The following is a 27,986-nucleotide window of genomic DNA, read 5'->3' on the forward strand; positions in this document are numbered from 1 at the left end:
CTACAGCAAAAAATACCTGCATGTAATACCTTAATGACTCCTCAAAGTCCCTCTGGGTGAATTAAGCATTATGTCAGAAGAGAGGAACATACAACAGCACTCTTCAGCAGATTTCCAAAAGAGTGAGGTCAAATAATAGTTTTACTGTATGTAGCCTACAGTTTAGGTCAATGTCATGCATTTGTTTTTCCTTACTCATTGATCACATCCAACCTCAAATCATCTCACACTATTAGCCGTGGTTTGTTGAAGATGATTGTATTTTTAAAAAGTATTGTCATTAGGCTACAGTAGTTTACTTTCAACAGGATCCAGACAAAATACTAATATTGTGTGATTTACCTGATGACCTAGAGATGGTGATGTTCACCAGCAATTGAATAAAGCAGTGGACCAAGCAACAAGTGTTTGGCATAAATCAATCAAATCTATTAATCCCACAGACAATTATGTTATGTCAAGTAGAGTTGTAGCCTATGTGTTGAGTGATAATTAATGAAAAAGGTTTGATTCACATGGCCTGACCATAAGTATCACCGTGAGCTAGAGACACGTCTCTAGTCAGTAAAGGGTTACCGTCTGTAATTGGATGAATGGATATTGTGGTTCGCCACAGCATCTGATTACACAGCGCTGGAGACCTCTCCAGAACAACCGGGAGGATTGCTTTTGTACCTACCTGCCCGTCGGATAGCACACGTTTTGGGGCTTTTGTTGCACTGTTTTTGACTAAAGTACATTTAACCAATTTACCGCCGATGATATTAGGCCTACCTCGTGAATTTGAAGGGGCAGGAAATCGAATAATTAGAACTTCGTTGCAATGGCAGAGTGCTATCTACGAGGGCCTTCGCTGTCTTCGGGAAAGTTTTTGAGCGAAATTGTTGATTCACTGTCGGGTATGAAGAGAAGACTACTTTTTGCGTCTTTCGCCTATTTGGTTTGATCAGGGATTGCTTTGGGAATTTTCGCTCCGGAGTTGGTAGGCTCCTCGAGCGCGGAGTGACGAAGGATTTTAAGCTGCAACAGGTATGTTTGTCGCAAACTAGATGGAAAAGGTAGACAAGTTCTGTTCCATTATGGTCGCCAAATGGTTACAGTTTTGTAACAATTTCACTAGTGTTTGCGTTTGTTCCATTGTTGCGGTGAACAGGAGTTACATTGTGTCGAAAATGACCTAGAAAACAGCCAGGGTAGGCTAAACCTTAGGCGTAACTACGACTCCATGAATGTAAGATCAAACATACATGGTGATTTATGTTGATGGGTGACTATCTCTTGGCACATTATTTAATTGTTTGGATTCACGTGATTTAAATACTCTTTAATGTGTATTTGGGGGGGAGTAGACAAGGCCGTGGAACAATCCATTTATCCTTGGGCTACTGTTGTCTGCACTCTTCAACGGACATAATCTATTAGGCTGCTGCTATCCGACAGTAAGCTCGATTGGCAAACATTGAAGACTTGAAGGTTTGTGTGAAACTGAGACGAATAAACGTTGTGTAGGCCAACTGAACAAATGCTTTGTCTGGCAATCTTTTTCAATAGATCAACAGTATGGTTATTAGTTGTATTGTTGAGCAGAACAACTGGCAAGATCCAATACATATAGGCTAAGTTACACACAGGATAGATTGGGGAACTTCCCATTGAAGATTCATTTAAATGTTGTAATAAGCCATTGAAGATGCATTTCTTCAATGGGAGGTTCCCCAATCTATCCTATGAGAACAACCACACCCTATTTAAAAGCAAGTGTAATTTCATAGAAATAGATTTTCAGGGCCATTAAGCATGACCACTGATATGCCTGATCCTATCATACTTTGACTAAGTAAATAATATCTTGATTAGTCAGAGTATGGCTAGTCTGATACTTGTGCTAGTTATTGTTTAGCAAAACTGCTTTCTTTATGCAACAGAATTGGATCTTAGGCTACACTGCAATAAATGAGAACAGCACATGTTTCTCCTGGGACCCCCCAGCCATTCTCCAAGGATTGGTTTGGGAAACACTGGCCTGTACTTGGTACACTATGTTAATGTATTACATTTGACATTTGAGTCATTTAGCAGACGCTCTTATTCAGAGGATTTACAGTTCGTGAGTGCATACGTTTTTCATACTGGCCCCCCGTGGGAATCGAACCCACAACCCTGGCGTTGCAAGCGCCATGCTCTACCAACTGAGCTACACGGGGGCATGTATGACACATCACCTTGAGACAATGCCCATGCCTAACTTTAAGGCACACTGCATTAGACCCTGTGTGTCTATAATGTAGCCTATTGTGGTCTCACACTTGCTGCCAAGCTTTCTCATTGCTTAAATAACCCTTCCTGCTGTTATTCTATCTTGAGCCTGTAGAGCTGGCATTGAGAATATCCTGCCCCATGAGAACTGTGATTTAGAAATGAGAGATTCAGGCCGTCTGCAAGTAGCTAAAACAAGGCTGAGTCTGCCTTTCCTTAGGCTTGTTTTGTGTAGGCCAGTACTACCTGTGCTCTGTCCATTGATAGTTGACATTGCTTTTCACTCCTTCCTACATTAGTTTCAAGGATGGTAAGAGAGAATAATCTAAAGTACAGAGATATTCAACTCCAGTCCTTGACGGCCTCACTACTGCTGGTTTTCTTCTTTTTTTCCATTGTTGTTGAAGATGACCTGTATTGATTATTGACACCTCAGAGATTTTAGCACAGTGCAGACAACAGTATGCTTTTTTGAAATTCCTTTGTTCTAAGTAGTTATTATTTGACATTGGTTGTGGAACAAACACGTCTTTGTTTCACATTACCAATTCTGGGATTTGAGGCTCACTTGGCCCTCCAGGGTAGGGTACATGGGGCTGAGCTGTGGCCAAACAGTGGATCCTTTTACAGGGGTAAGCGCTTCATGGAAGTTTTGCAGCAGCAAAAAAACCATTGGGCTTGAATTCTGGATGTCTCACTTTAGAATTGAGGTGGCATTTGAGTTATATTCTTGCGTGTGCAACTGCAATCGACCGATCACTAAATATTCTTTACTCTTTTAAACAATTAATCTAAAGTTAAACTTGGAAAAAACTAAGAGCATGAGATTCACCTCAGGAACTGTATACACAACATTCATTTATGTAACTATTCCTGTATCGGTTGATGACAGTGGAGAACACTTTGCACCACTGTCCAATCCACAGGGTTTTCCCAAATCTGTCCTGCGGTCACTAAATTTCGTCAGCCGGTGATTGTCAAGCAAATAACTGTCTGTCTCAAGGTAATTGACTGTTAATTAACAAACACATTTAGCATCTCCTGGCTTCCACACATAGCCTACAAGCCACTGATGCAGACCTTTGGAACATCTGCGTTTTAAAAAGTCTAATGAATCCATGTAATATAGCCTACACCTTCATAATAAATACATTATTTAAGACAGGTCTAAAGAAACATGATATGAAGAAAATGTAGTCTATTTTAGAAGAACAGACTGGCACACTGAGTTGTCCTGATCTGGTTGTGGGTTACACTAGTTCATTTAGCAGACAAGATTTAGTTAGATTTCCGTGGCATTATTCTATAGTATGAAGAATACAATTGAACAAAGCTGAATAAAATAGAAAGGATATGTTCTCCAAACGATTTGAGGGAGTGCGCACATGCGGCCATTCTGTGTTGAGCTGTTAACAAAGAAATAGGTGCTCCTATATGCTTAATTTAGAGTTATTAATGTAACTTTAGTTGTTCTACAAACGTTGGGCTATATGTTTAGATTTTTTATACATTGTAAGGCTGCTTGATGCGGCTAATGATTTGAAAAAAGTCGCTTGAAAGGCTTGAGTTCTGCTTTGTTTTTTTACGCAGGCTGTACACACTTAATCAGTCACTCATTCACAATTTGACAAGCACTTGATAATGGCTCAAATTTCACGGCGGCATCCCCTTTGTGTGGCTGTAATGCACCCAAAAAAAATCCATGCCTTTAGTGGCCAGTGGCCGTTGTGCCCTTGGCCCGGAGTGCTGCATTGTGCCCTTCTCACGGAGTGCTGCGCGCTCCGAAGCACCTCTCACTCACATGGCTCTCCATCATGTGATCGGGTCTTTCTCACAGGCTACAAGTGAAGACAGACACATCGGGGACAACTGCGCCCATCCTTATCCAATTCCGAGGTGCATATTGAAAATATTGGAAGAACTGTCCACATTTTACTTTTCGTCAGCCAACAAGCTGAGGCGTAACGAACAGCAAAAGCACTAGCCTATGTCAATCTACTATCCCCCATAGTACAAAAGTTGACCTATTCTGAGTGAGAAATAAATATTCCAAACACAGTCTGGGACAGTAGTGGGATGCGATAGATCCCTAATTAATACAACCACTAGCATAAACAATACACTATTTTATGCAATGTGGCTGACGCAACAGATCAGAACGTTTAGCTTTAAATGTTGATAAACTATTAGGCTATTTCTTCACATTATAAATGTGCACATGGCAGTAGGCTATAAGCACAAATGTTACATTTAGCGCAAATGCAATTATGCATGTAATGCTTTTATTATAAAGGTGCAATTTTATTATGATAAATTATCTTCCCCAAACTTGAAACTCACGCGCTGCTTATGTATGCTAGTTAGGCTCTACACCCCTTGTAAAGCAGATTAATGTGCTTAATTTTAAGAAGTTATTTAGCCACTTTAGTTTTGATACAAACATTATCAAAACATATAGGCCTATGGGCTAGGCTACATGAGGTGTGCGACTATGATTAGAAAAAGTCGCAAAAAACAAGGCATTGTTTCTTGCCTTAAGCTGGGCATCATTCACAAGTGATAATATATAATTCACAAGTGACAGGCTTATATTGTCACCCATCAGACTATTCTTGATTTAATCTTGTATTTACATATACTACATCATATGTGTGAAATTTGTTTTGATTTAGAATGGACCATTATCATGCACCTGTGTCAACCGGGGCAGCGGGACAAAATACATGTAATCTATGCACTTAAATAGTGAATGGAGGACGCTTTTCCTGTGGTTCATTTTCATGCCAGCCAGGTAGGCTATACTCCTGTTGTAAAGCTAAGCAATGTGCTTAATATTAGGAAAGTTGAGAAATAAATATAGTAGGCCTAGCCTATAGAAAGCTGATGGAAACCTCTTTTTAATAGAGGCCATCGCTCTGTTTTCTCACGCAATTGCATAGCCTATAGAAATGTTGCACAACATGAGCTCATGGGCTCTCATAAAGTGTTTGATTTGATTTTTATATTACATTTGCATTGATTTCAGAGTGATTAGAGGGACAATAGAGTGCTGAGTACTAGGCAGTTGGTAAGTTTGGTAGGCTACTAATGACCATCAGCAGCATCAGAGCTTGGAGAAGCCTAATTACCGTGACAAAACGGTCACGTGGAATTTGACTGCCTTCATGACTCATGACCGCTGGTGTGGCGGTAATACGGTCACCGCAACAGCCCTAATCAGCACTCCTCCCTCAAGTCTCCAGAAAACTGTTTTGGGACCGAGAGGCACCTTTTCATTACAACTTTGGCGGAAATACGTTCCTAGCGTGTGAGGACCGTGTTTGCTGGCATCATAAATGCTAGCCAGCTAGCTAATATTTAGAAAAACTTTTTTTTGTTTAGCATAGTTATGCTAACCCGTTTGCAATCCCTTTAGTGTTGCTTGCTAGCTAGCTGGTTAGTTGGCTACAGTAGTTACTACTGCCATCAGTTGTTGTGTTATTAAAATAATTTCTGTTCCAATCCCTGGTTGAAATTGAGAAAATGTTTGGTGTTCACACATGTATTTGTTTGATTTACAACAGCAAAGGACCAAAACATTTTCACTTCAAAGTTCAAAAAGGCCTGGACTAAATTATTCAAAATCAATTTGGTTGAAAGCAAGTGATTCTCGTTTCTATAGTTTTTCACCTCTGGTAAGTTGCAGGTGCGTACAGGATAAAAAAATAGCCATTCAACCGAACAATCTGCTCCATTTTAAAGTGCAAGGGTGCCAATATATTTGACCGCACCTGTAAGTAACCTTGTCTAAGCCCTCCAGCCCAGGGTTGGAAACATAACATTGGGGCTGAAGTTCCAACATTTATTTGGCGTTCAAACGGATTCTTTATCTTATTTGATTCTTAGCAGGTTATTTTAGATGTGCTGTGATCCTGACCTTACGTAGTTGGAGGGTCTCTTCCAAGACCATCACACTGCGTAGTTTTCCAGCACACCCATGACTGGTTTTCTAATGCTTCTGTGTGTGGCATTTCACTCTCTAATTCAGAATCTGACACCTTTTGGAGCCAGGACTTATTATAACCATCTGACTGCCAGCCTCAGTCATGCTCTGACCGTGAGTGGTTCTCCTCCGCTGCTCATGCTGTGCTCCTCTATACTCTATCTCTCCCTGTTATCCTCAGTTAGATCTCACACACTGCCTCTCTCTTCCAGTGCCACAGAGAAAGCCAAGTTCCTCGACAGGGACATACTCTTTGACCTCATCCCATCTCATTTCATTTAATCTTGGGTAAGTCCTCTTCGGGTTCCACTCCTATGCAATTTGTGGATAATGCATTTTTATGTTTTAAATCTTTTTTTGCTCTATGTGCTACATTCTGGTCTGACTGAATATTTTTGGATTGGGTATTCTGTCTGACCTTTGGGGTAGACTGTTTCCCCATTTCTGAGGTTTATGATGTCATCTCCCTCGGTTAGTCTTCCTCTATACCATGATTCACACAAGAACGCCTGGCCTCTTAATCCAATAATTAGAATGTGTGAAGTCTTTCTTCGCAAAACAGGTCACTATCGATAGCAATCAATGAGTAATATTCTCTGAGTTCTTACATGCTATAAATGTAAGGCTTCAATAGTATGCAGCACTCTAGTGTTTCCTTTGCTGTGTAAACATCTATTCCATGTTGTAGCAACACAATTGTTTGCTTTGGTTTGTGAAACTGTGGGAGTATCACCTTGTTCTTCAGTGCAGGACTGCTCTATATTTAGGAGTTGTACAGTGCATTCGGAAAGTATTCAGCCTTACTCTAAAATGGATTAAATAACAAATGTTCCTCATCAATCTACACACAATACCCCATAATGACAAAGCGAAAACAGGTTTTTAGAAATGTGTAAATGTATTACAAATAAAAAAACAGAATTACCTTATTAGTATACATTAGTGTTCAGACCCTTTGCTATGAGACTTGAAATTGAGCTTTGGTGTATATGGTTTCCATTGATCATCCTTGAGATGTTTCTCAACTTGATTGGAGTCCACCTGTGGGAAATTCATTTGATTGGACATGATTTTGAAAGGCACACACGTTGCTATATAAGACTAAGTCGCTTTGGATAAAAGCGTCTGCTAAATGGCATATTATATTATATAAGGTCCCACTGTTGACAGTGCCTGTCAAAGCAAAAACCAAGCTATGAGGTCGAAGGAATTGTCCATAGAGCTCAGAGACAGGATTGTCGAGGGACAGATCTGGGGAAGAACACCAAAACAATTCTGCAGCATTGAAGGTCCCCAAGAACAGTGGCCTCCATCTTTCTTAAATGGAAGAAGTTTGGAAACACCTAGACTCTTCCTAGAGCTGGCCGCCTGGCCAAACTGAGCAATCGGGGGAGAAGGGCCTTGGTCAGGGAGGTGACCAAGAACCTGATGGTCACTCTGACAGAGCTCCAGTGTTCCTCTGGAGATGGGAGAACCTTCCAGAATGACAACCATCTCTGCAGCACTCCACCAATCAGGCCTTTACGGTGGTGGCCAGAGGGAAGCCACTCCTCAGTAAAAGGCACATGACAGCCCGCTTGGAGTTTGCCAAATGGCACCTGAAGCACTTTAAGACCATGAGAAACAAGATTCTCTGGTATGATGAAACCAAGGTTGAACTCTTTGGCCTGAATGCCAAGCGTCACGTCTGGAGGAAACCTGGCACCATCCCTACGTTGAAGCATGGTGGCAGCATCATGCTGTGGGGATGTTTATCAGCGTCATGGACTGGGAGACTTAGTACATAGATCCTTGATGAAAACCTGCTCCAGAGCACTCAGGACCTCAGACTGGGGGTGAAGGTTCACCTTCCAACAGGGTAACGACCCTAAGCACACAGCCAAGACAACGAAGGAGTGGCTTCGGGACAAGTCTCTGAATGTCCTTGAGTGGCCCAGCCAGAGCCCGGACTTGAACCCGGTCGAACATCTCTGGAGAGACCTGAAAATAGCTGTGCAGTGACACTCCCCATCCAACCTGACAGAGCTTGAGAGGATCTGCAGAGAAGAATGAGAGACACTCCCCAAATACAGGTGTGCCAAGCTTGTAGCGTCATACCCAAGAAGACCCGAGGGCTGTAGTCGCTGCCAAAGGTGATTCAATAAAGTACTGAGTAAAGGGTTTGAATGCTTCAGTTTTTTATTTGGAATAAATTTGCAACAAATCTCTGTTTTTGCTTTGTCATTATGGGGTATTGTGTGTAGATTGATGAGGAGGGAAAAACAATTAAATAAATTTTAGAATAAGGCTGTAACGTAACAAAGTGGAAAAAGTGAAGGGGTCTGAATACTTTACGAATGCACTATGTTGCAGAAATCTAACAAGGAAATTATTTCCAGAGGATTCTATGCTTGCTCAGACTTTGAACTGCGCTTTCAGTGAAATTAATAGCTGCACATGCTGCTTGTATACATTAATCAGATTAATGACTACAAGTTTCCAGTGTGGTTTATGAGCTCTTAGCTTCTCCTTAATATGACCCAATGTTGGAAGAAAACAGGAGCCAATGTTCATTCTCTTACTCTCAGGATGGATAACATACCGAGGAGACATTTTTAGTTCTGTACAAGTACAGTATAACTTAATCTCTCCAGGTAGTGTTTCTATCTCTAGGTTTTGTCATTTATGAATCTAGCTGGAATGTTTGTGTCTTAGCAATGTAAGTAAACCAGTTCCACATGCTACAAGTTGTTCTCAAAGCCACATCTAAGTGTGAGGGGGGCGGAGGGGTGAAAGCTCCCATAATGGGTTCAGAATGTGCTGCCATTTGGTATCCAGTTTCCCTCTATGCTGTTCAGTCCTTGGCCTACTGGCCCACAAATACTTGTTTCCAGCTCTGACTTGAGACGACTAGTGCCCTTTTCCATTAAGGTTTCAGCAATATTCGACCCAAATCCCTCTGACTGCTACACAGGACCTGCTGTCTTCTGTCAGCCATCCCTGTCAGCCATGCCCCTGCTGAGGATTTCATCTCCCAGAGATTTAAACAGACATTCCAGTTCTGCTAAGTGATCTGGATGAACTGAGCATACTGCCTAAACAAAGTCGGTGACCGGTAGAACGTAAACATCCTCTGACACAGGGATGATGTCCAAATGAAGGCCTGCAGCACATGGTCTGTTGCCTCGGAAGTTTGTTGCTCAGCTCACACATGGTGGTTATGTGCTTTCAAGTGTCAGGGGTCTTCCTTAATGCTTGTCATATACTTTGTTTTCCTCAGCATTTAGGAGAACTCTTTATGATCCTCAATATAGAAAGGTTGCTTTCAAGGTTTTTGTTAGACAATATAAATTGAAAAGGAACAGTCAGGCAAGGACCTATTGAATTTAATTAATTCCACCTCTATTTTTGAGTAATGTTTTGTTTTTCAACATTACATTTTTTTTGGGGGGGGGGTCAGGGGGATTTTATAGGGTTAAAAAAATGCTGAAGATTGAGAATGTAATCTCTGAGTAAAGGCTACATGCAAAAATACCAAGATACCAGAGTGTGTGATTCTGCAGCCTGTCATGTTTACTGACTAAATCTTCAGTAGTATGAATTGTGTGTACTCTATAGGTGGCAGCTCTGCTTTCTGCTCTTATCCTTGTGATTTCGATATATCAGTATGGCAAAGCCATCTGTTCGATTCCCCCTCATGTTCCGGTAAAGGACACTAATAACCCTAAATTCCATACATGTATGGCATCTGTAGAAAAACATTTCATATTAGTATCTATAGAATCTGAGCCTTTAGCCCCTCCAGAGACTAAATCTGTATCAGTATGTTGAATCCAATGTGACCTAGATACTCAAGCTGCTGAAATGTCTTACTTATGCCGTCAACTGGTCATTAGATTAGTGGTGGTTGACCCCTCCTTTACCCGCCCTACGATCTGCTTGTTTTCACTCATCGTTCAGGGGTTACATTACTTTACCCCGGGCCTCAATCACTGTTGTCATGCTGTATCCCCAAACCACCTAACTTTTCCACTCTGAGATGGGTCAGAGATATTTACTTTTCAATTAGCAGGCCTTGCTGAATTGAGCCTCTCATAGAGATTCCTGTTTTGGCGTGTTTGTGGGAAATGCCTCTCCTGCTAGCATACATTCCACTGCTGCCTGACAGCACTGCCCCTCCTCTCCTTGCCAGCAGAAAGTTCAGGGATGTTGAATGTCTAAAAACTGTCTCCCACACAATGAGCCTCTTCTCTGCCTCTTCAACCCAAGCAGTCCATCCATGACGATCTGTTAATACCAGTCCTGTGTGAATGTAAACAAGCAGCTTATCACACTAATAGTTATGTCAAATTAACTCTGTCTGACTGAGGTCTTGCAATACTCACCAAGGGTATTCTAAGAAAATTATGCGTGTAACATTTTCCATTTAACAGTAGCTAGGTTTCCATCCAATTGGAACAAATTTTCATGCGAATATTCTAGAATCCGCATAAAGAAAATATGCGTATTTTACCACCAGTAGTATGTTTCCACCAAATTGACTTGTTGCGGCTTAAAATCAGTGCGTGATAAAGAAGAGCACACAATGTACTTTTTCGCTTACGTTTACATGTACCGGTGGAAAAAATATCAAGTTCAGTGTTTTCCCGTTGCATTTTCAACTCTACGGATAGTTGTCACAACTGTTGCGTTAATTAGCAAATGTGCCTACTCTGGTCTTGGCACCTGCGCTCTAGCCAACAGCTCGCAGATACAGTACAGGTAGGCTGTGCAGGTTGGCTAGTCTACAGATGAGATTATTATGGATAAGAGCAAGAATATTTTTATTTGTCATGCATCGATTATCATGTCACCAGAATAAGACCCTCGATATTTATTAGAAAGCAGCATCAAGCTCATCACCGTGCACTTTCACCACCATGTGAGGTTCATAATAACTTATTTCATCTGTAGCCTAAAACAGCATGATTTCCCAAGTCGTAGTGGGAGGACCACACCATATCATCGCGTGACTCCAAATTGACTCCGATATGATGGTTATTATATCAATATTTGCACATAAATTTGCTATAACAGCCTCCACTCTTCTGGGAAGGCTTTCCACTAGATGTTGGAACATTGCTTCAGGGACTTGCTTCCATTCAGCCACAAGCATTAGTGAGGTTAGATTAGATATTCTCAACTTTACTTCAATTCAATTTGAACAGCCCTATTGAACAGTAACATGGGACACTTTGTAAAAGGCTTGCAATAGTAGGCCCTAACCCTGTAAACGCAATAAATAAGCCTTGTAGGCCGCAGCACAGCTATGATGGGGATTATTAATGGACATTTATCATTAATGACCTGTATACTAATAAGGCCTGGTTCGCAGTTGGCATTCCAATTCAGCCCAAAGGTGTTCGATGGGGTTGAGGTCAGGGCTCTGTGCAGGCCAGTCACGTTCTTCCACACCGATCTTGACAAACCATTTCTGTATGGACCTCGCTTTGTGCACGTGGGCATTGTCATGCTGAAACAGGGAAGGGCCTTCCCCAAACTGTTTCCTCAAATTTGGAAGCACAGAATCGTCTAGAATGTCATTGTATGCTGTAGCATTAAGATTTCCCTTCACTGGAACTAAGAGGCCTAGCCTGAACCATGAAAAACAGCCCCAGACCGTTATTCCTCCTCCACCCAACTTTACAGTTGACACTATGCATTGGGGCAGGTAACGTTCTCCTGACATCTGCCAAACCCTGATTCGTCCGTTGGACTGCCAGATGGGGACGCGTGATTCATCACTCCAGAGAACACGTGTCTACTGCTCCAGTGTCCAATGGCAGCCAGCTTTACACCACTCCAGCCAACGAATGGCACTGCGCATGGTGATCTTAGGCTTGTGTGCAGCTGCTCGGCCATGGAAACCCATTTCATGAAGCTCCAGACGAACAGTTCTGGTGCTGACATTGCTTCCAGAGGCAGTTTGGAACTCTGTAGTGAGTGTTGCAACCGAGGACCAATGATTTTTATGCGCTTCAGCACTCGGCGGTCCCGTTCTGTGAGCTTGTATGGACTACCATTTTGCGGCTGAGCCATTGTTGCTCCTAGATGGTTCCACTTCACAATAACAGCACTTACAGTTGACCGGGGCAGCTCTAGCAGGGCAGAAATTTGCTGAACTGACTTGTTGTAAAGGTGGCATCCTATGACAATGCCCCGTTAAAAGTCACTGAGCTCTTCAGGAAGGCCATTCGACTGCCAATGTTTTCCTATGGAGATTGCATGGCTGTGTGCTCGATTTTATACACCTGTCAGCAACGGGTGTGGCTGAAATGGCCGACTCCACTAATACCGTATACGTTTGTGTGTGTACATGCATGCACAATATTTACACATTTTTACTATTTTCTACATTTTAAAATAATAGTGAAGATATCAAAACTATGAAAACACATTGAATCATGTAGTAACCATAAAAGTGTTAAACAAAAATATATTTTATATTTGAGATTCTTCAAATAGCCACCCTTTGCCTTGACAGCTTTGCACATTCTTGGCATTCTTTCAACCAGCTTCATGAGGTAGTCACCTGGAATGCATTTTAATTAACAGGTGTGCCTTCTTAAAAGTGAATTTGTGGAATTTCTTTCCTTAATGTGTTTGAGCCAATCAGTTGTGTTGTGACAAGGTGGGGGGTATACAGAACGTAGCCCTATTTGGTAAAAGACCAAGTCCATATTATGGCAAGAACCGCTCAAATAAGCAAAGAGAAACGACAGTCCATCATTACTTTAAGACATGATGATCAGTCAATACGGAACATTTCAAGAACTTTGAACGTTTCTTAAAGTGCAGTCGCAAAAACCATCAAGCGCTATGGTGAAACTGGCTCTCATGAGGACCGCCACAGGAATGGAAGACCCAACGTTACCTCTGCTGCAGAGGTACTTGAAACATTGTATCAACTATTAACTTGGTTCCAGCCTGAAACTTACTATCAAACCTGCAACATTGTTAAAAATATTCTGGGCCCTCAGTTTCCGCCAGTGAGCTCCGGACAGACATACAGCTGTGGGCTATTTACGCAAGGGATAAGAAGTAATCAGGTAGGCCTTTTTATGACGTTTTCCACCAGATCAGAGCATGACACTTTTTTTCACTTTCATGCTGAGTGGTTATCGGAAGGGAGAGAGCTGGAAAGATTTTTCAAATAGGCTACATTGAGGAACTATTGTCATTCATAAAAACAGACTTTGTTTACTTGCTTTTTGAGGCAAAGAAAAAATAACTTTGAGAAGCTCCACAGTGATGGTGAGTTGAGACAATCAGAAATAGTATCAAATCCCCAAATGGGCACATTTATAAGCTTACTCAAGATTGACAGGAGTGCTGCAAACAAAAGACAATTAATAAATTGACAACTCGTTAATGGAATGAAATAAACCAAAACTTGTTTCTCGCAAGTGTAGCCTAGGTTGTGCGCTCTGCAAACAACGTGTCCACTCCGACAATGATAACAGTAAGACTGTAATAATAATATATTGAATGCATTAACAGAAGTTACCCTAACCAAACAAACATTGTAGATGAGAAATGATGGTAATTAACGGTAAATGTACTACTGGTGATACTGGTGTGCCATCCCCGCGGCCTCCGCAATGGATTAGTCCACTCAGACAGGCGTGAATCAGACAGGTGTCTCGTGTGCCATAACAATTTTTTAATATATTTGCAGCTGCTCGACTAAAAAAAATGTTGTTAGGCCAACTGCCTGTCGACTAAATGGGGTCAGGCCTACTTGATAGGGAGCAGCTGGTGTTTTTAGCAGTGCAAAGTCACACCGTATAGCCTTGGTAATGAATGTTCCCCAGAATCCACAGTCTTCCTCCCAAGTTATTGTGTCTGTCAAAGGAAGCAGTTTGACCTTGGCACAACTAGCTAATACAATCAGGAACCGGACTGGGGGAAGTTGACGTATAGGGAACTGTGAACTCTGTACAGGGTTCATTTTTAGGTGGAAATTCATTTTCACCTAGTTTATTGACGTTTAAAAATGTTTTGGGCATTTCTTTTAATTTAATATTGAATTTATCTTGTCAATTGACCATGCAACAAGTTTTATTTTCAGGCATATGAGTGTACTAGAGCTCAAGGAATGTGGATGTGTCGGGGCTTCGCTCTTGAAAAACATATTAGATATCAGCTACAGTGAGGGGGAAAAAAGTATTTGATCCACTGCTGATTTTGTATGTTTGCCCACTGATAAAGAAATTATCAGTCTATAATTTTAATGGTAGGTCTATTTGAACAGTGAGAGACAGAATAACAACAACACAATCCAGAAAAACGCATGTTAAAAATGTTATAAATTGATTTGCATTTTAATGAGGGAAATAAGTATTTGACCCCCTCTCAATCAGAAAGATTTCTGGCTCCCAGGTGTCTTTTATACAGGTAACAAACTGAGATTAGGAGCACTCCCTTTAAGAGTGTGCTCCTAATCTCAGCTCGTTACCTGTATAAAAGACACTTGTCCACAGAAGCAATCAATCAATCAGATTCCAAACTCTCCACCATGGCCAAGACCAAAGAGCTCTCCAAGGATGTCAGGGACAAGATTGTAGACCTACACAAGGCTGGAATGGGCTACAAGACCATCGCCATGCAGCTTGGTGAGAAGGTGACAACAGTTGGTGCGATTATTCGCAAATGGAAGAAACACAAAATAACTGTCAATCTCCCTCGGCCTGGGGCTCCATGCAAGATCTCACCTTGTGGAGTTGCAATGATCATGAGAACGGTGAGGAATCAGCCCAGAACTACACAGGAGGATCTTGTCAATGATCTCAAGGCAGCTGGGACCATAGTCACCAAGAAAACAATTGGTAACACACTACGCCGTGAAGGACTGAAATCCTGCAGCGCCCGCAAGGTCCCCCTGCTCAAGAAAGCACATATACAGGCCCGTCTGAAGTTTGCCAATGAACATCTGAATGATTCAGAGGAGAACTTGTTGAAAGTGTTGTGGTCAGATGAGACCAAAATGGAGCTCTTTGGCATCAACTCAACTCGCCGTGTTTGGAGGAGGAGGAATGCTGCCTATGACCCCAAGAACACCATCCCCACCGTCAAACATGGAGGTGAAACATTATGCTTTGGGAGTGTTTTTCTGCTAAGGGGACAGGACAACATCACCGCATCAAAGGGACGATGGACGGGGCCATGTACCGTCAAATCTTGGGTGAGAACCTCCTTCCCTCAGCCAGGGCATTGAAAATGGGTCGTGGATGGGTATTCCAGCATAACAATGACCCAAAACACACGGCCAAGGCAACAAACGAGTGGCTCAAGAAGAAGCACATTAAGGTCCTGGAGTGGCCTAGCCAGTCTCCAGACCTTAATCCCATAGAAAATCTGTGGAGGGAGCTGAAGGTTCGAGTTGCCAAACGTCAGCCTCGAAACCTTAATGACTTGGAGAAGTTCTGCAAAGAGGAGTGTGACAAAATCCCTCCTGAGATGTGTGCAAACCTGGTGGCCAACTACAAGAAACGTCTGACCTCTGTGATTGCCAACAAGGGTTTTGCCACCAAGTACTAAGTCATGTTTCGCAGAGGGGTCAAATACTTATTTCCCTCATTAAAATGCAAATCAATTTATAACATTTTTGACATGCATTTTTCGGGATTTTTGTTGTTGTTATTCTGTCTCTCACTGTTCAAATAAACCTACCATTAAAATTATAGACAGATAATTTCTTTGTCTGTGGGAAAACATACAAATTCAGCAGGGGATCAAATACTTTTTTCCCTCACTGTATTTGGTTGGCATTCGATGAAGACTTGCTATTAATATAACTGAATGTAAGTGTTGTGGTGGGTGGACATGGATGACAGGGCATCATTATCTTAAAATAATGTTTTTGGTTAGTTTTTTACCCCCTTTTTCCCCCAATTTCGTGATATCCAATTGGTAGTTAGTTTTCTCCCACCGCTGCAACTCCCGTACGGACTCGGGAGAGGCGACGGTTTGAGAGCTATGCGTCCTCCGAAAAAGAACCCTGCCGAGCCGCACTGCTTCTTGACACACTGCTCGCTTAACCCAGAAGCCAGCCGCACCAATGTGTCGGAGGAAACACGATACAACTGGCGACCGTGTCAGCGTGAATGCGCCCGGCCCGCCACAGGAGTTGCTAGAGTGTAATGGGACAAGGACATCCCCACTGGCCAAACCCTCCCCTAATAATTGGCTGGGCCAATTGTGCGCCGCCTCATGGGTCTCCCAGTCGCGGCCGGCTGCGACACAGCCCGGGATCGAACCCGGGTCTGTAGTGACGCCTTAGACCGCTGCGCCACTCGGGAGGCAGGGCAACATTATCTTAAGAGCCCAAGTCATTCACCCCAGCCCCACCCAGCCTTGCTAAAACTAGTCTGTCTCTGCCTCGGCTCAAGAGACGGACACTCCTCTCACCCTAAGGGATTTCTGGATTACATCTTCAGGGTTAGCTCTACGAGGAGAAGCTATGGTGCCTTTTCTACAGATTAAGGATGTGGCGTAAAGCCAGGTGACTGGATACGTCATGTGTAGTGCCATGGATCACTTGGTCAGAAAATACATACGTTTGCAGGGTGAAGGAGAAGGGGGAAATAAAAAAATTCTCTAGTTTTATTTTTCTGCTGAGCCTCTGCTCTGGAATAAAATGTATGGACACTTGCCAAGTATGGCAGCAATTTACTTGTCCGTTGTGATGACATGCTTGTTGCTGCTGTTTGCTTTTGGCTATTTTCCTGCATTTTCTCTTGAATTTGACTCCCAGAAGGTTGAGTGGGTTGCACCTAACTATATCCAGCTCCGTAGTCCATTGACAGTCAGTCTTATACGTTGTTCTCTCCTCAGTTTAACAGATAGCCGCCATCATTCCGTGCTGTAAAGGTGACCCCGAAATGTCTTCCAATGGAGACCTGCGAGACGTCGGGAGCTGCGAAAGCTTCTGGGAGGTAAGCTCAACAACTACACCCCTACACCCACAGGTCTGCCAATCCTGTGGAGCTGACCAATCTGGTGTGGAAGTAGGACTACCACAGGACTGCCCTCTCAGGCAGCCCTCCCATTTTTTGCATGGAAGGCTCTTTTCAGGAGAATCACTACAGGGCAACACACATAATGAGTCCCTGCTGATTATACATTTCCATGCCCTGGCTATAAGAGGTTCCTCATCCCATTGGCTCCTCTTCTCCCCCACCTCATCAGGCCTGCCCCATCAATTTATCACTTGCTCTGAGGAAAACTAGCAGCAGTAGTCATCTGCTCTGTGCATTAAAGGGTTCAGTGTTTGGTTATGTGATGTAATATGTCTCTCTCCCTGGCCTGTGGCATTCTCATTTAACTAGCAAACTAATCTGTCTGACTTGTGTGTGCTATGTTGAATGGCTTCATAGATATGTACTACATATCCTCTGCAGCAGTCAACGAAATAAGCTGAGGCATGGACATCTGTTTAAGTCTGACATTTACTGCAAGCTAAGGCCACTCCGGATGATTGTCCAGATGTTCATGTGCTCTCTTTTCAGAGGTCAACTGTGGATTGTCAAATTTTCCCAGTCTTCTCTCTGTAACTGGTACATTTCCCAGATCATAAGTCAACGCCCATATTTCCATAACGTTTTCCCTATGTAGCAGATCTTTCTTACACAAGTATATGTCCATCTTTACTTAGCCGGGGCACTACAAGAGGACGGTGAAGCGTATTGACGATGGACACAAGCTGTGCAATGAGCTAGTCAGCTGCTTCACGGAGCGGGCCAAGATTGAGAAGGGCTATTCCCAGCAGCTGAGTGACTGGGCCAAGAAGTGGAGGGGTGTAGTGGAGAAAGGTGAGTTGGCCTGGTAGTGGAGGGACTCATTCACCATGGCCACCCCCAAAATAGAGCCTGTAGTGAAGCTCATATACTGCCTCAACCCTATCTCATTCTCACCCTGTCAGTGACTAGTACATAACACGGATATGACACCCATTCCCAAAGATATAGGTCATCATTTACTGGTTGAATAATGACTTCACTCTCATTGAATGACTTGGAGCCTAGTGTTATTGGAGTGAAATGTGTCCATTAACCCTGTGACTTCTCCACCTGAAGGGCCTCAGTATGGCACCCTGGAGAAGGCGTGGCATGCCTTCATGAATGCCGCTGATAGGCTGAGTGAGATCCACATGGAGCTGAAGGAGCACCTGGCTGTGGAGGACAGCGAGAAGGTCCGTAATTGGCAGAAAGATGCCTTCCACAAGCAGATGATCGGAGGGTTCCGGGAGACAAAGGATGCAGACGAAGGATTCCGCAAGGCACAGAAACCCTGGGTCAGGAAACTGAAAGACGTGAGTGTCACTCTTCTAACCAGTTTAATGTTCAGACATAATCAACCCTGAATGACCAATAATAGATTAGTGTACATTGTGTTAGTATTGTTTGATTTGGTATTTAATTAGGATCCCAATTAGCTGTTGCGAAAGCAGAAGCTACTCTTCCTGGGGTCCACACCAAACACGAAACATTATATAATACAGAACATTAATGTCGCTCGTCCCGTGTGTCTCAGTTGGTAGAACATGGATCTTGCAACGCCAGAGTTGTGGGTTCGATTCCCACGGGAGACCAGTATGAAAAAGTATGAAATATATGCACTCACTACTGTAAGTCGCTCTGGATAAGAGCATCTGCTAAATGATTGAAAGTGTAAAAAATTAAATTATTGATAGACAAGAACAGCTCAAGGACAGAACTACATACATTTTTAAATGGCACACAGCCTACATACACTATATATACAAAAGTATGTTGACACCCTTTCAAGTTAGTAGATTTGGCTTTTTCGGCCACACCCAGGTGTATAAAATTGAGCACACAGCCATGCAATCTCCATAGACAAACATTGACAGTAGAATGGCCTTACTGAAGAGCTCAGTGACTTTCAACGTGGCACCATCATAGGATGCCACCGTTCCAACAACCTTCCAACTGACAAATCTGGGTTTGGCGGATGCCAGGAGAACGCTACCTGCCCCAATGCATAGTGCCAACTGTAAAGTTTGGTGGATGAGGAATAATGGTCTGGGGCTGTTTTTCATGGTTTGGCCTAGGCCCCTTAGGTTCCAGTGAATGGAAATCTTAACGCTACAGCATACAGTGACGTTCTAGACGATTCTGTGCTTTCAACTTTGTGGCAACAATTTGGGGAAGGCCCTTTCCTGTTTCAGCATGACAATGCCCCCTTGCACAAAGCGAGGTCCATACAAAAAGGGTTTGTCGAGATCGCTGTGGAAGAACTTGACTGTCCTGCACAGAGCCCTGACCTCAACCCCATTGAACACCTTTGGGCTGAATTGGAACGCCGACTGCGAGCCAGGCCTAATCGCCCAACATCAGTCCCCGACCTAATCCTCTTGTGGCTGAATGGAAGCAGAGCTGTGTGTCAGTTGACTATGCAAACAATTTGGAATTTTCAACACATTGTTTTTTTATAAAAAGTCAGTCTCTCCTCTATTCTTAGCCAAGAGACTGGCATGCATAGTATTTATATTATCCCTCTGATTACAATGAAGACCAAGACGTGCTGCTCTGTTCTGGGCCAGCTGCAGCTTAACTATGTCTTTCTTTGCAGCACTTGACCACGACTGGACAATAATCAAGATAAGACAAAACTAGAGCCTGTAGGACTTGCTTTTTGGAGTGTGGTGTCAAAAAAGCAAAGCTTATTATTATTATTATTATTATTATTATTATTATTAGTATGGACAGACCTCTCCCCATCTTTACAACCATTGACTCTATATGTTTTGACAATGACAGTTTACAATCTAAGCTAACACCAAGTAATTTGGTCTCCTCAACTTGTTCAACAGCCACACCATTAATTACCAGATTCAGCTGAGGTCTAGAGCTTAGGGAATGATTTGTACCAAATTCAATGAAGATATGTGTGGTTGGTGATGATTAGTAAATAGAGCAATTCCTCTGTCCAAGGTGGAGTCATCTAAGAAGAGTTACCACCAGGCCCGTAAAGAGGAGAAGACTGCTTTGACTCGCGAGACCCATGCCAAGGCTGACCCCACCAAGTCACAGGAAGAGGTCCGCAAATTTACAGACCGTGTGGAGAAATGCAACCAGGAAGCAGAGAAGGTACTGAAACTCCACCGATCATATGTGAACAATAAGTGTTCAGCTAGGTAGTCATCAGGTTACATTACATTTATTTTAGTCAAGAGGCTTGTGAGGTCATTCAGGTTTTTTGTTACACGCTGTACTTTAGCTGGAATCCTGAGCCTTTTGAACCTACTGTTAACCCATGAACACAAGTAACAAGCCAACCTCTTGCGCATTCATTATGTTATTTGTACCAGCCTTATAGGGTCAGCTAATGGGACAGTCCAGTCTAAATAGCAGATGTGTCGGTGGAATTGGTTCAGTGCAGTTACAAAGCATTGTTTTAGTTGGTGTGCTGTCTAGAGGCAGCATGTAGTCAAGTGTGAAATTGTGGGTGGGGAAGCACATACTGACTTGCCTTTTTTAAAAACATGACTGTTTGGCGTGATGAGACTTGTCAGGTGGCAGCCTTGCAGCGACAAGTAGAACGACTGGGAGCTGTTGTTTTTGACTGGCTGGATCTGTGGAGGCTTTTATTGTTAGTCTCTCCCACCATGTCTAAACTATAATGTGCTGTAGGAAGTGCACAGTAAGGTTCCATTGATGAAGTTGAGTTAGTAATCAAAGCTTTCCTAGTTTAAAATGTAGGGATAGTTTGTAATTTATACAGTAAATCCTTAACTGGATTTATGTCTGTTTACTTGCCCACAGCAAATCTCTTGAGTCTACACCCTGTTAACGGCTCTCTGTCTGCTCAGGGAAGGCAGGCTCTTTCTCTTAGATTACCAACATGCCAAACAACATTAGCTACTTCAAAGCCAAGTGCTTCCTGGCATCTGACAGGAAGTTTTTTTTTTTTTAATGTATAAATATTTTAAATGGTATAACAGGACAAAATATAATGTATACAACATTCAGACGAAGTTTGGCCAATGCGTTTTTACCGTTTACTCCCATTGTTTTGCACGTAAAGATGGTGATTCTGTGTCTGAAGCCAAATGTATATTTAGTTGCTGTGTGTCTGATTTAACTCCAGGCAAAGGAGCGCTATGAGAAGGCTTTGGAGGAGCTGAACCGCTGTAACCCACGCTACATGGAGGACATGGAGCAGGTGTTTGAGATAACCCAGGAGGCTGAGAAGAACAGGCTGTGCTTCTTCAAGGAGGTCCTGCAGGACATCCACAAACACTTGGACCTCTCCAGCAAGGATGGGTATGACAATCACACATTCTGCTGACTAGTACATCTACCCTTGTACTCAACTGTGCAATATCTTGAGTGAAGTGAGGTAATCTTATTTTTTTTCTGGACACATCTATTTATGGTTAATGGTTAACAACGTATCTTGGTTCATAGATGTTTTTTAAAAATAAATATATTTTCCTCTTATCTTGAATTGGGCGCTGGACATTCTTTGCCACTTACAGGTATGATGTTGAGACATTAGTCATGTTTTACAGTTGCATAGATTGCACAAGATTGAACAGTAGACTTTGAGCGTGCGCATCTAATAGTGCATTCTATTTCGTAGAATTAGCCTACATTTCTGTTCAACAGTATGTGTACACAAGGAGTGAATGTTCAACTGCTGGTGTTGTCCATTAACTAACAGTCTTTCATATCAGGTCCTTACTCTATTTAGAAAAGGGCCAGGTGACCATGGAACTGTTGATGGTTGGTCTGACCTTCCGGCTAAACAAATATTCGGTGGAATGTACCCACGTTCTTATAGCTTGGTATTGCCAGAGAATGAGATAAACCTAGCAAAGTAAAGTACAGTAAGGGTGGACTTATGTGTTTGACTGGATAAAGTCCACCAATCCCACAACAAACACCCTCAGTCACACATTCCAATAAAAATGTTGAGGTGATTTCAGTTTTATTTATGGACCTCTGCATATCCCCCCCATTTTCTAAAATGAGACAAAGTATTTTTGTATGTTCCTAATGGTTTTTGAAGCGTGTGCTCTCATTTTGCCACATACCCCTGTTATCCTGTGTATTCGTACCCAATATGGTCACATTACATAATTATCCTTTGCATCCACACACGTGTTGAACTATCTTGCTCATTGACCACAGTATTGTGTTAGAATGTGACTCCAGTGATTAACAGAGGAAGTTGTCCCTTAGATTCAAGATCTTGTACCGTGACCTGGGCCAGACCATCACTGCAGCCAATGACAGCGAAGACCTAAGGTGGTGGAGAAATACCCATGGGCCTGGCATGAGCATGAACTGGCCGCAGTTTGAGGTAAAGGACATTGTCTGTCTGTAACCTTTTTATTTATTTTATGTAAACAATTGTCTATTGACTTTGAGGGCACATGAGTTACAATACAAATTGCATAACGTAAGCTTATAACAAATATGTTGCCTGCGTTTACTGATTTATCAAATAGTATATATAAATCCAAAACATTAATTTTACATAATTATTTGGTAAAGAAACATTGTCAAAGGTGTTCACTGTTCATATAAATAAGAGGTCTTCCCCATATAGACATATTGAGCTCTTGCTTGAACTGTTGGTCAATTCAGAAAGGGGATGACGTTGAATGGGCCCTTGTGTGACATGTGGACCTGAGTGGGTTCTGGAATGCTGGAGTGCTTTCTCAGAGCTAAAGCCTGCTCTGACCACCCCACACACAGCCCAAGGTTCCTGAGCCAGGCCATTTAAAACTGCTCCTCAGTCACCACCTTTACTCTACTGCACATGCAGGATGCTGCAAAATGCTGTTTTTCTATTTTGTGGGAAATTACAACTACTGGGAACAAAAAATCCTCTACTTCATAATGATCAATTTAAAGCTGGCGATAGCTGGCACACAGGAGCATGTTGATCTGGAAACCGGTATTGGTTTACAGTTCCAGGCAAAGCCACTGTGAAGCTTGTGGAGAGTGAGAATGAGGCAGCTCTCCTCTGTCTCCTTAGGAATCTTTTGGCATTCCCACTGGTTTCCCCGGACACAGGGGCCCTTTGTCCTGGCTGGGGAGCAGCACAGCTCTTTGTAGTGGCTTCAAAAGCACTCTGATTATTTAGTATCCTCCCAAAGATGATGCCTCAACATGTGACTGGCGAAACTGTATCCTCAGTTAACTGACAAACAGTGTTAACAGATTTCTTTCCTCTCCACTTTTCATCAGATGGTGATTTGGTTTAGATTACAGGTCTGTGAGGTGGCTGTTCTTTAGTGGTGTTTGGGTGTGGGTTTGATCGACTGCATTGATAAAGAACACAATAGGCCAGATGAATACAATAGATATTTCAGTCAGTAGTGTGAGAGATGTTCAAAATAAACTATACTGTTTCGAAGAAGCCACTGTATGTGTGAAAGAAAATGTGATGTTACCAGCTGGTGATAGTTAGAAAAAATATAAAATAGTTCCATGCTTTTTAAAGTGTATTTTATAAACATTTGTCTGTTTGTCCAGGAGTGGTCCCCTGAGTCAAACCGCTCCATCTCCAACCAGAAGGCGAGGAACAGCCGTGCCGAGGACGTGGTCACCCTGACCAACATTGTCCCTTCAAGCGAGGAGGCACCCCAGACCCCTCAGGAGACCACCAGGTAAGTGTGCTCTCTGTGACCTGCACATGACCTATCCGCCCTGCTCTCCCTGCACTATCACAGTAGCTTCTGTACCAAATGGGTTGTCCAAATGTAGAGCTAGAGATTACTCTTTGACCGACTGCACCACTATTCATGAATTGTCTTCTCAGCTTTAGGACAGGTATGTCATTCTTCTTCTATAATACAATAGTTGCCTTGTGCATGGAGCAGGAAAGACTGGGAATAATAGTTGTTTAGTACAGTATCTTGTTATTGTGACTCACTATTCCCACGGGACAGTGGATGTTTATGAGGAGTACTTATTTTTATTTTTTGTAATAGAAATTGATGACATTGGTACTTGAGGCCGAGTTTTTTTCAAAAACATGACAAACGAAAGGATGACGTAGTTATTATTGTGTTAACTCTCTGTTGGTTTGCTCCAAAGCTGGTTTGCTCCAAATACATATATCTCTGAGGTGTTTACACTACAATTATTCCAGCTTTTGAAAATCTCTGTTTGGCTTCTGCTACTGTATTTGTCTTGTGTTCTTAGTAACCGTGGTCCCCCAAGGAGTTTAACTTCCTGTATCCACAGAGAGCTGCAGCCTCTAATTAGTGTTTGTACCAGTGTTGAGTCAGAGGCCTTGTGTCTGTGTGTCTTTGTCTGTTTGTTTTCATGCGTTGAATTTAACCTCCATATTCAGTTAACATGCATACACCAGTCACAGTAGATGTTCATACAGTGTCGCTCTATCTTGGTGTGTGAGCACTGAGATCAAATGAAGGTATGTTGATTTATTGTGTCACCTTTCATAGAACTTGTTGGGGGAAAGATCTGTGGTCGCTACCACCCTCTGTTGGTTAAAAGTTATCGCTACAGTGACATAATGAGAATACATGGCCCGCTTGATAAGACATTTTGCTAGATTTCTGGTTTCAGCCTCCATGTGTAGTTTGGAAGATAATAATTCATGTTCATTGTTTTCTTCATACCATCCTTGTATGACTACTCAGAAAGTACTAGATTTATTTTGCTTTTTTGCCCAGGGATACTAACCCTCTGCCCTTTTCCTTTCCTGTCAACAGAGGGGTCAAAGACTACTCATCAGACTGGTCTGACGAAGACATCCCCAAAAAGGTCATCGCTGCTAATGGGGTGGAGGACGAAGAGAAGGTAGAAGGGGTACGAGTTAGAGCATTGTATGATTACAATGGGCAGGAGGCGGATGAGCTGAGCTTTAAAGCAGGTATTAATCCCTACTAATGCTTATTAATGTCACTGGACATCAACACACAGACACACACACACGGACCAATGCATGCATGGCAGCCACAACTCACTTTGGTCTGAATGCACACTTTGTTTTGCTAAACTAGTGGCATGGATATTAATTCACCATTTGTTCATTTTGTCTATAAAGGTGTTTCAAATGTAAGGACAAACAACAGTGGGTGAATTAATACAAGTGTGATTTACACAACATGAGCTTCAGATTTGAAGACACTGTGCAGCAATATCATTTGTATCCTACCACATACATGATTTTAGTTATGGAAAGGATATGTGTTGTATATAATCAACCTTGGTTCCCTTTGGTCTGATTTATTTCCAAATATATCCTTGATATAATTATTTCAAAGGATATCCTGTTTGAAAACATTATTGTATTTACAGCTTTGGTTGAAGTTACTCATCCTAATTCTAGATGTTTAACATTCAAAGTAGCTACGTAAATAATAAGAATGCAATAAATGGTGTCAAACAAAATTATTATCAAATGATAATCAATTTTAAACTCCTACAACTCCTCAACAATGCAGGTAAGTGTTGCAATTGATAGTCATGACGATTGTTTTGAGATATGTATGAATTACCTTGAACTGAACCAGACTCGTCATTTGTCAAGAGACTTCACAAAATGCAGTTCTTTATCCTAGATGATTCCTGCCAGCTAAAAGGCACAGGGTAACATTGTCCATTATTTAGTTTAGCAGTTAATTCACATGATCACGAGGACCCTAGAGGACCCCCTTGTTACGCTAGTGAAAATAAAGCTGCCGGTAAGGCAGTGTCATGCCCCTCTAATTGGTGGGGCACACTCTAGTCTCCCTCCCAGTGGAGCTTAACCAGTCTAAGCCCCCATTAGAGCCCAGTCTAACTGGGAGCCAATGTCCTTGTCTGGGCTATCTCCTAGATTAGTAGATATCTTCACAGAGGGGGGTCGTGCACCCTTGGATTTGGAGAGGATACTGGATAATATGAGTTGACGTGCCCATGTAGCGAGATCTTAGTAGACCTTAGTTTAACTCTGATCTGCACCATGGCCTTGCTTTTGGTCGACTTTGGTTCCAGTCTTGAGGGATCACAAAAGGCCAACTGATTTGAGACAGGGCAGGGGTTAATGATCCTTTTGGAGAAGGAATAAGCCCTCACACTTGTCTTCTGTGATGAGCTTTTGCTTTCTAGAAGAGCACCTCAGACTAAACTAAGAAGTGATATAGATAGATGTCAACATTTTAAAGTCATTTCAACCATTTGGATAAGGTGAGAACATGTACACAGGTAATTATGCTGCCACCTTGTGGTGGTCCCTGTAACAAAATTGAGATTCAGAAGTCCATTACATGAATATGGATGAATTATGGTGCATGTAATTGCACTGAGAAGATAATCTTTCACACTCCCAGCAGGTAGTGTCGGTGGAATATTCCAGATATACATGGGACTGGAAGAAACAGTGCAAGTTATTATTAAGCATGCTCCCCTGTGCCTTCTGCTCTCTCATCACTCAGGTGAAGAGCTAATGAAGATGGGTGAGGAGGACGAGCAGGGCTGGTGCAAAGGGCAGCTGGGCAACGGAGAGGTGGGCCTTTACCCTGCTAACTACGTCCAGGTCGTTACGTCCTGATGACCCGCCCCCTTCCTGGGGAATAACGCTGCCAATGGTACTACAGAGTACAGACATCATGAGAATTACTGACAGACAACTGACAGCCATGCCAGTGCAGACAGTCCCCCAGAAGACTGGATGTGCTTGGTGTTTTTTGTTGAGACAGCTGTTGCTCTTAATTTCAAGAATAATGAAACAAGAATACAGTCCAAATTAAAACGGGTGTTTCCTTAACAAACTACTAGAGGATTCATAACAAGAATGGAGGTCATCATCCCATGGACTTTATCCTCGGTCTTTGTGAGAGACATAACCAGTACAGTGCCTTTTGAAAAGGATACCAGGGAAGGATGTTCGCACAGCTCTCCTCTGCCATGTGACTGGCAGCACTCCGCAGTGGATTAGGCTGGGTGACAGTATGAGCGACCCCTGGAGGACAGGATAGTACATAGCAAGTTAACTGATCACGAGAGGATGCCTCTGCAAGAATGCAGAAATGATCTCACTCTTCAGTTGTGCATCAACTTTTGACATTTCAGTAGCTTTCACTCAAAGCACAATTCACTTCAAGTATTTATTAAGATGAAATGGTATGCACAGTTTTTCACCTGTTACTTGCAGTTTCTTTACAATATGTTGTGTACTTCACATGTTCTTCATTTTCCCTAATATGTTTAGTATGTAAAAGTACGTAGATACACTTAATATTGCTAAGGGTATGTTTGGGATAGTTAGTAGATTAAGGTTACAGTGCATTCAAACCCACGTTGGTTCGCTGTGCTTGCTTAGATATATATTTTTCAGTACGATAGCCATACTTATGTGAGATGAGGGATATGAGAGTAATTCCATATCACCTATTTCGCAACCATTTTTTTTGTATTAGAATTTCTACCTGCAGTCAGACTTTTATTTGCATTTTAATTTATTTTTCTTGTTGAAATCATTTTAATTATAATTTTTTGCATTTAAACTAAAGCAACTAAACCAGGGAGAGTAAGACTTGTATAAGTTAGTTGATTTAAACCTTTGGAAAGAAGTGAGATGCAGGTGTGTACAGCTATGAGACTGGTTTGAGGGCAATGGAAACATGTCTGTCTCCACAGCTCTGCACTCACTGTGAACATGGTTTTACATGAAACTACTGTAACAAGCTAATCTATGTACAATTCAGAAATAAAACATTTGAATCAAATCCCAATCCACC

General features: G+C 42.3%; 1 protein-coding gene across 8 annotated transcripts; it reads left to right on the forward strand.

The window, feature by feature from the left end:
- Positions 1 to 439: 439 nt before the first annotated feature.
- Positions 440 to 27,980, forward strand: pacsin3 (protein kinase C and casein kinase substrate in neurons 3). Of its 8 annotated transcripts, XM_084160641.1 has the most exons (12): positions 620 to 1,029; positions 4,929 to 5,047; positions 6,451 to 6,526; positions 17,093 to 17,193; positions 17,913 to 18,069; positions 18,334 to 18,569; positions 20,215 to 20,370; positions 21,371 to 21,546; positions 22,468 to 22,588; positions 23,770 to 23,903; positions 24,975 to 25,135; positions 26,682 to 27,980. In XM_084160641.1, exons 4-12 carry the CDS (start codon positions 17,140 to 17,142, stop codon positions 26,795 to 26,797), a joined length of 1,311 nt encoding a protein of 436 aa, XP_084016767.1. In that variant the 5' UTR covers positions 620 to 1,029; positions 4,929 to 5,047; positions 6,451 to 6,526; positions 17,093 to 17,139; the 3' UTR covers positions 26,798 to 27,980. The 8 variants fall into 8 exon arrangements, with proteins under 8 accessions (XP_084016765.1, XP_084016768.1, XP_084016769.1 ...); XM_084160639.1 differs by lacking the exon at positions 4,929 to 5,047 and having other exon boundaries at positions 440 to 1,029; XM_084160643.1 differs by lacking the exon at positions 4,929 to 5,047 and having other exon boundaries at positions 601 to 1,029; positions 24,975 to 25,071.
- Positions 27,981 to 27,986: the final 6 nt, after the last annotated feature.

Source organism: Coregonus lavaretus (assembly GCF_964263955.1).
Source record: "Coregonus lavaretus genome assembly, chromosome: 4".
NCBI lineage: Eukaryota > Metazoa > Chordata > Actinopteri > Salmoniformes > Salmonidae > Coregonus > Coregonus lavaretus.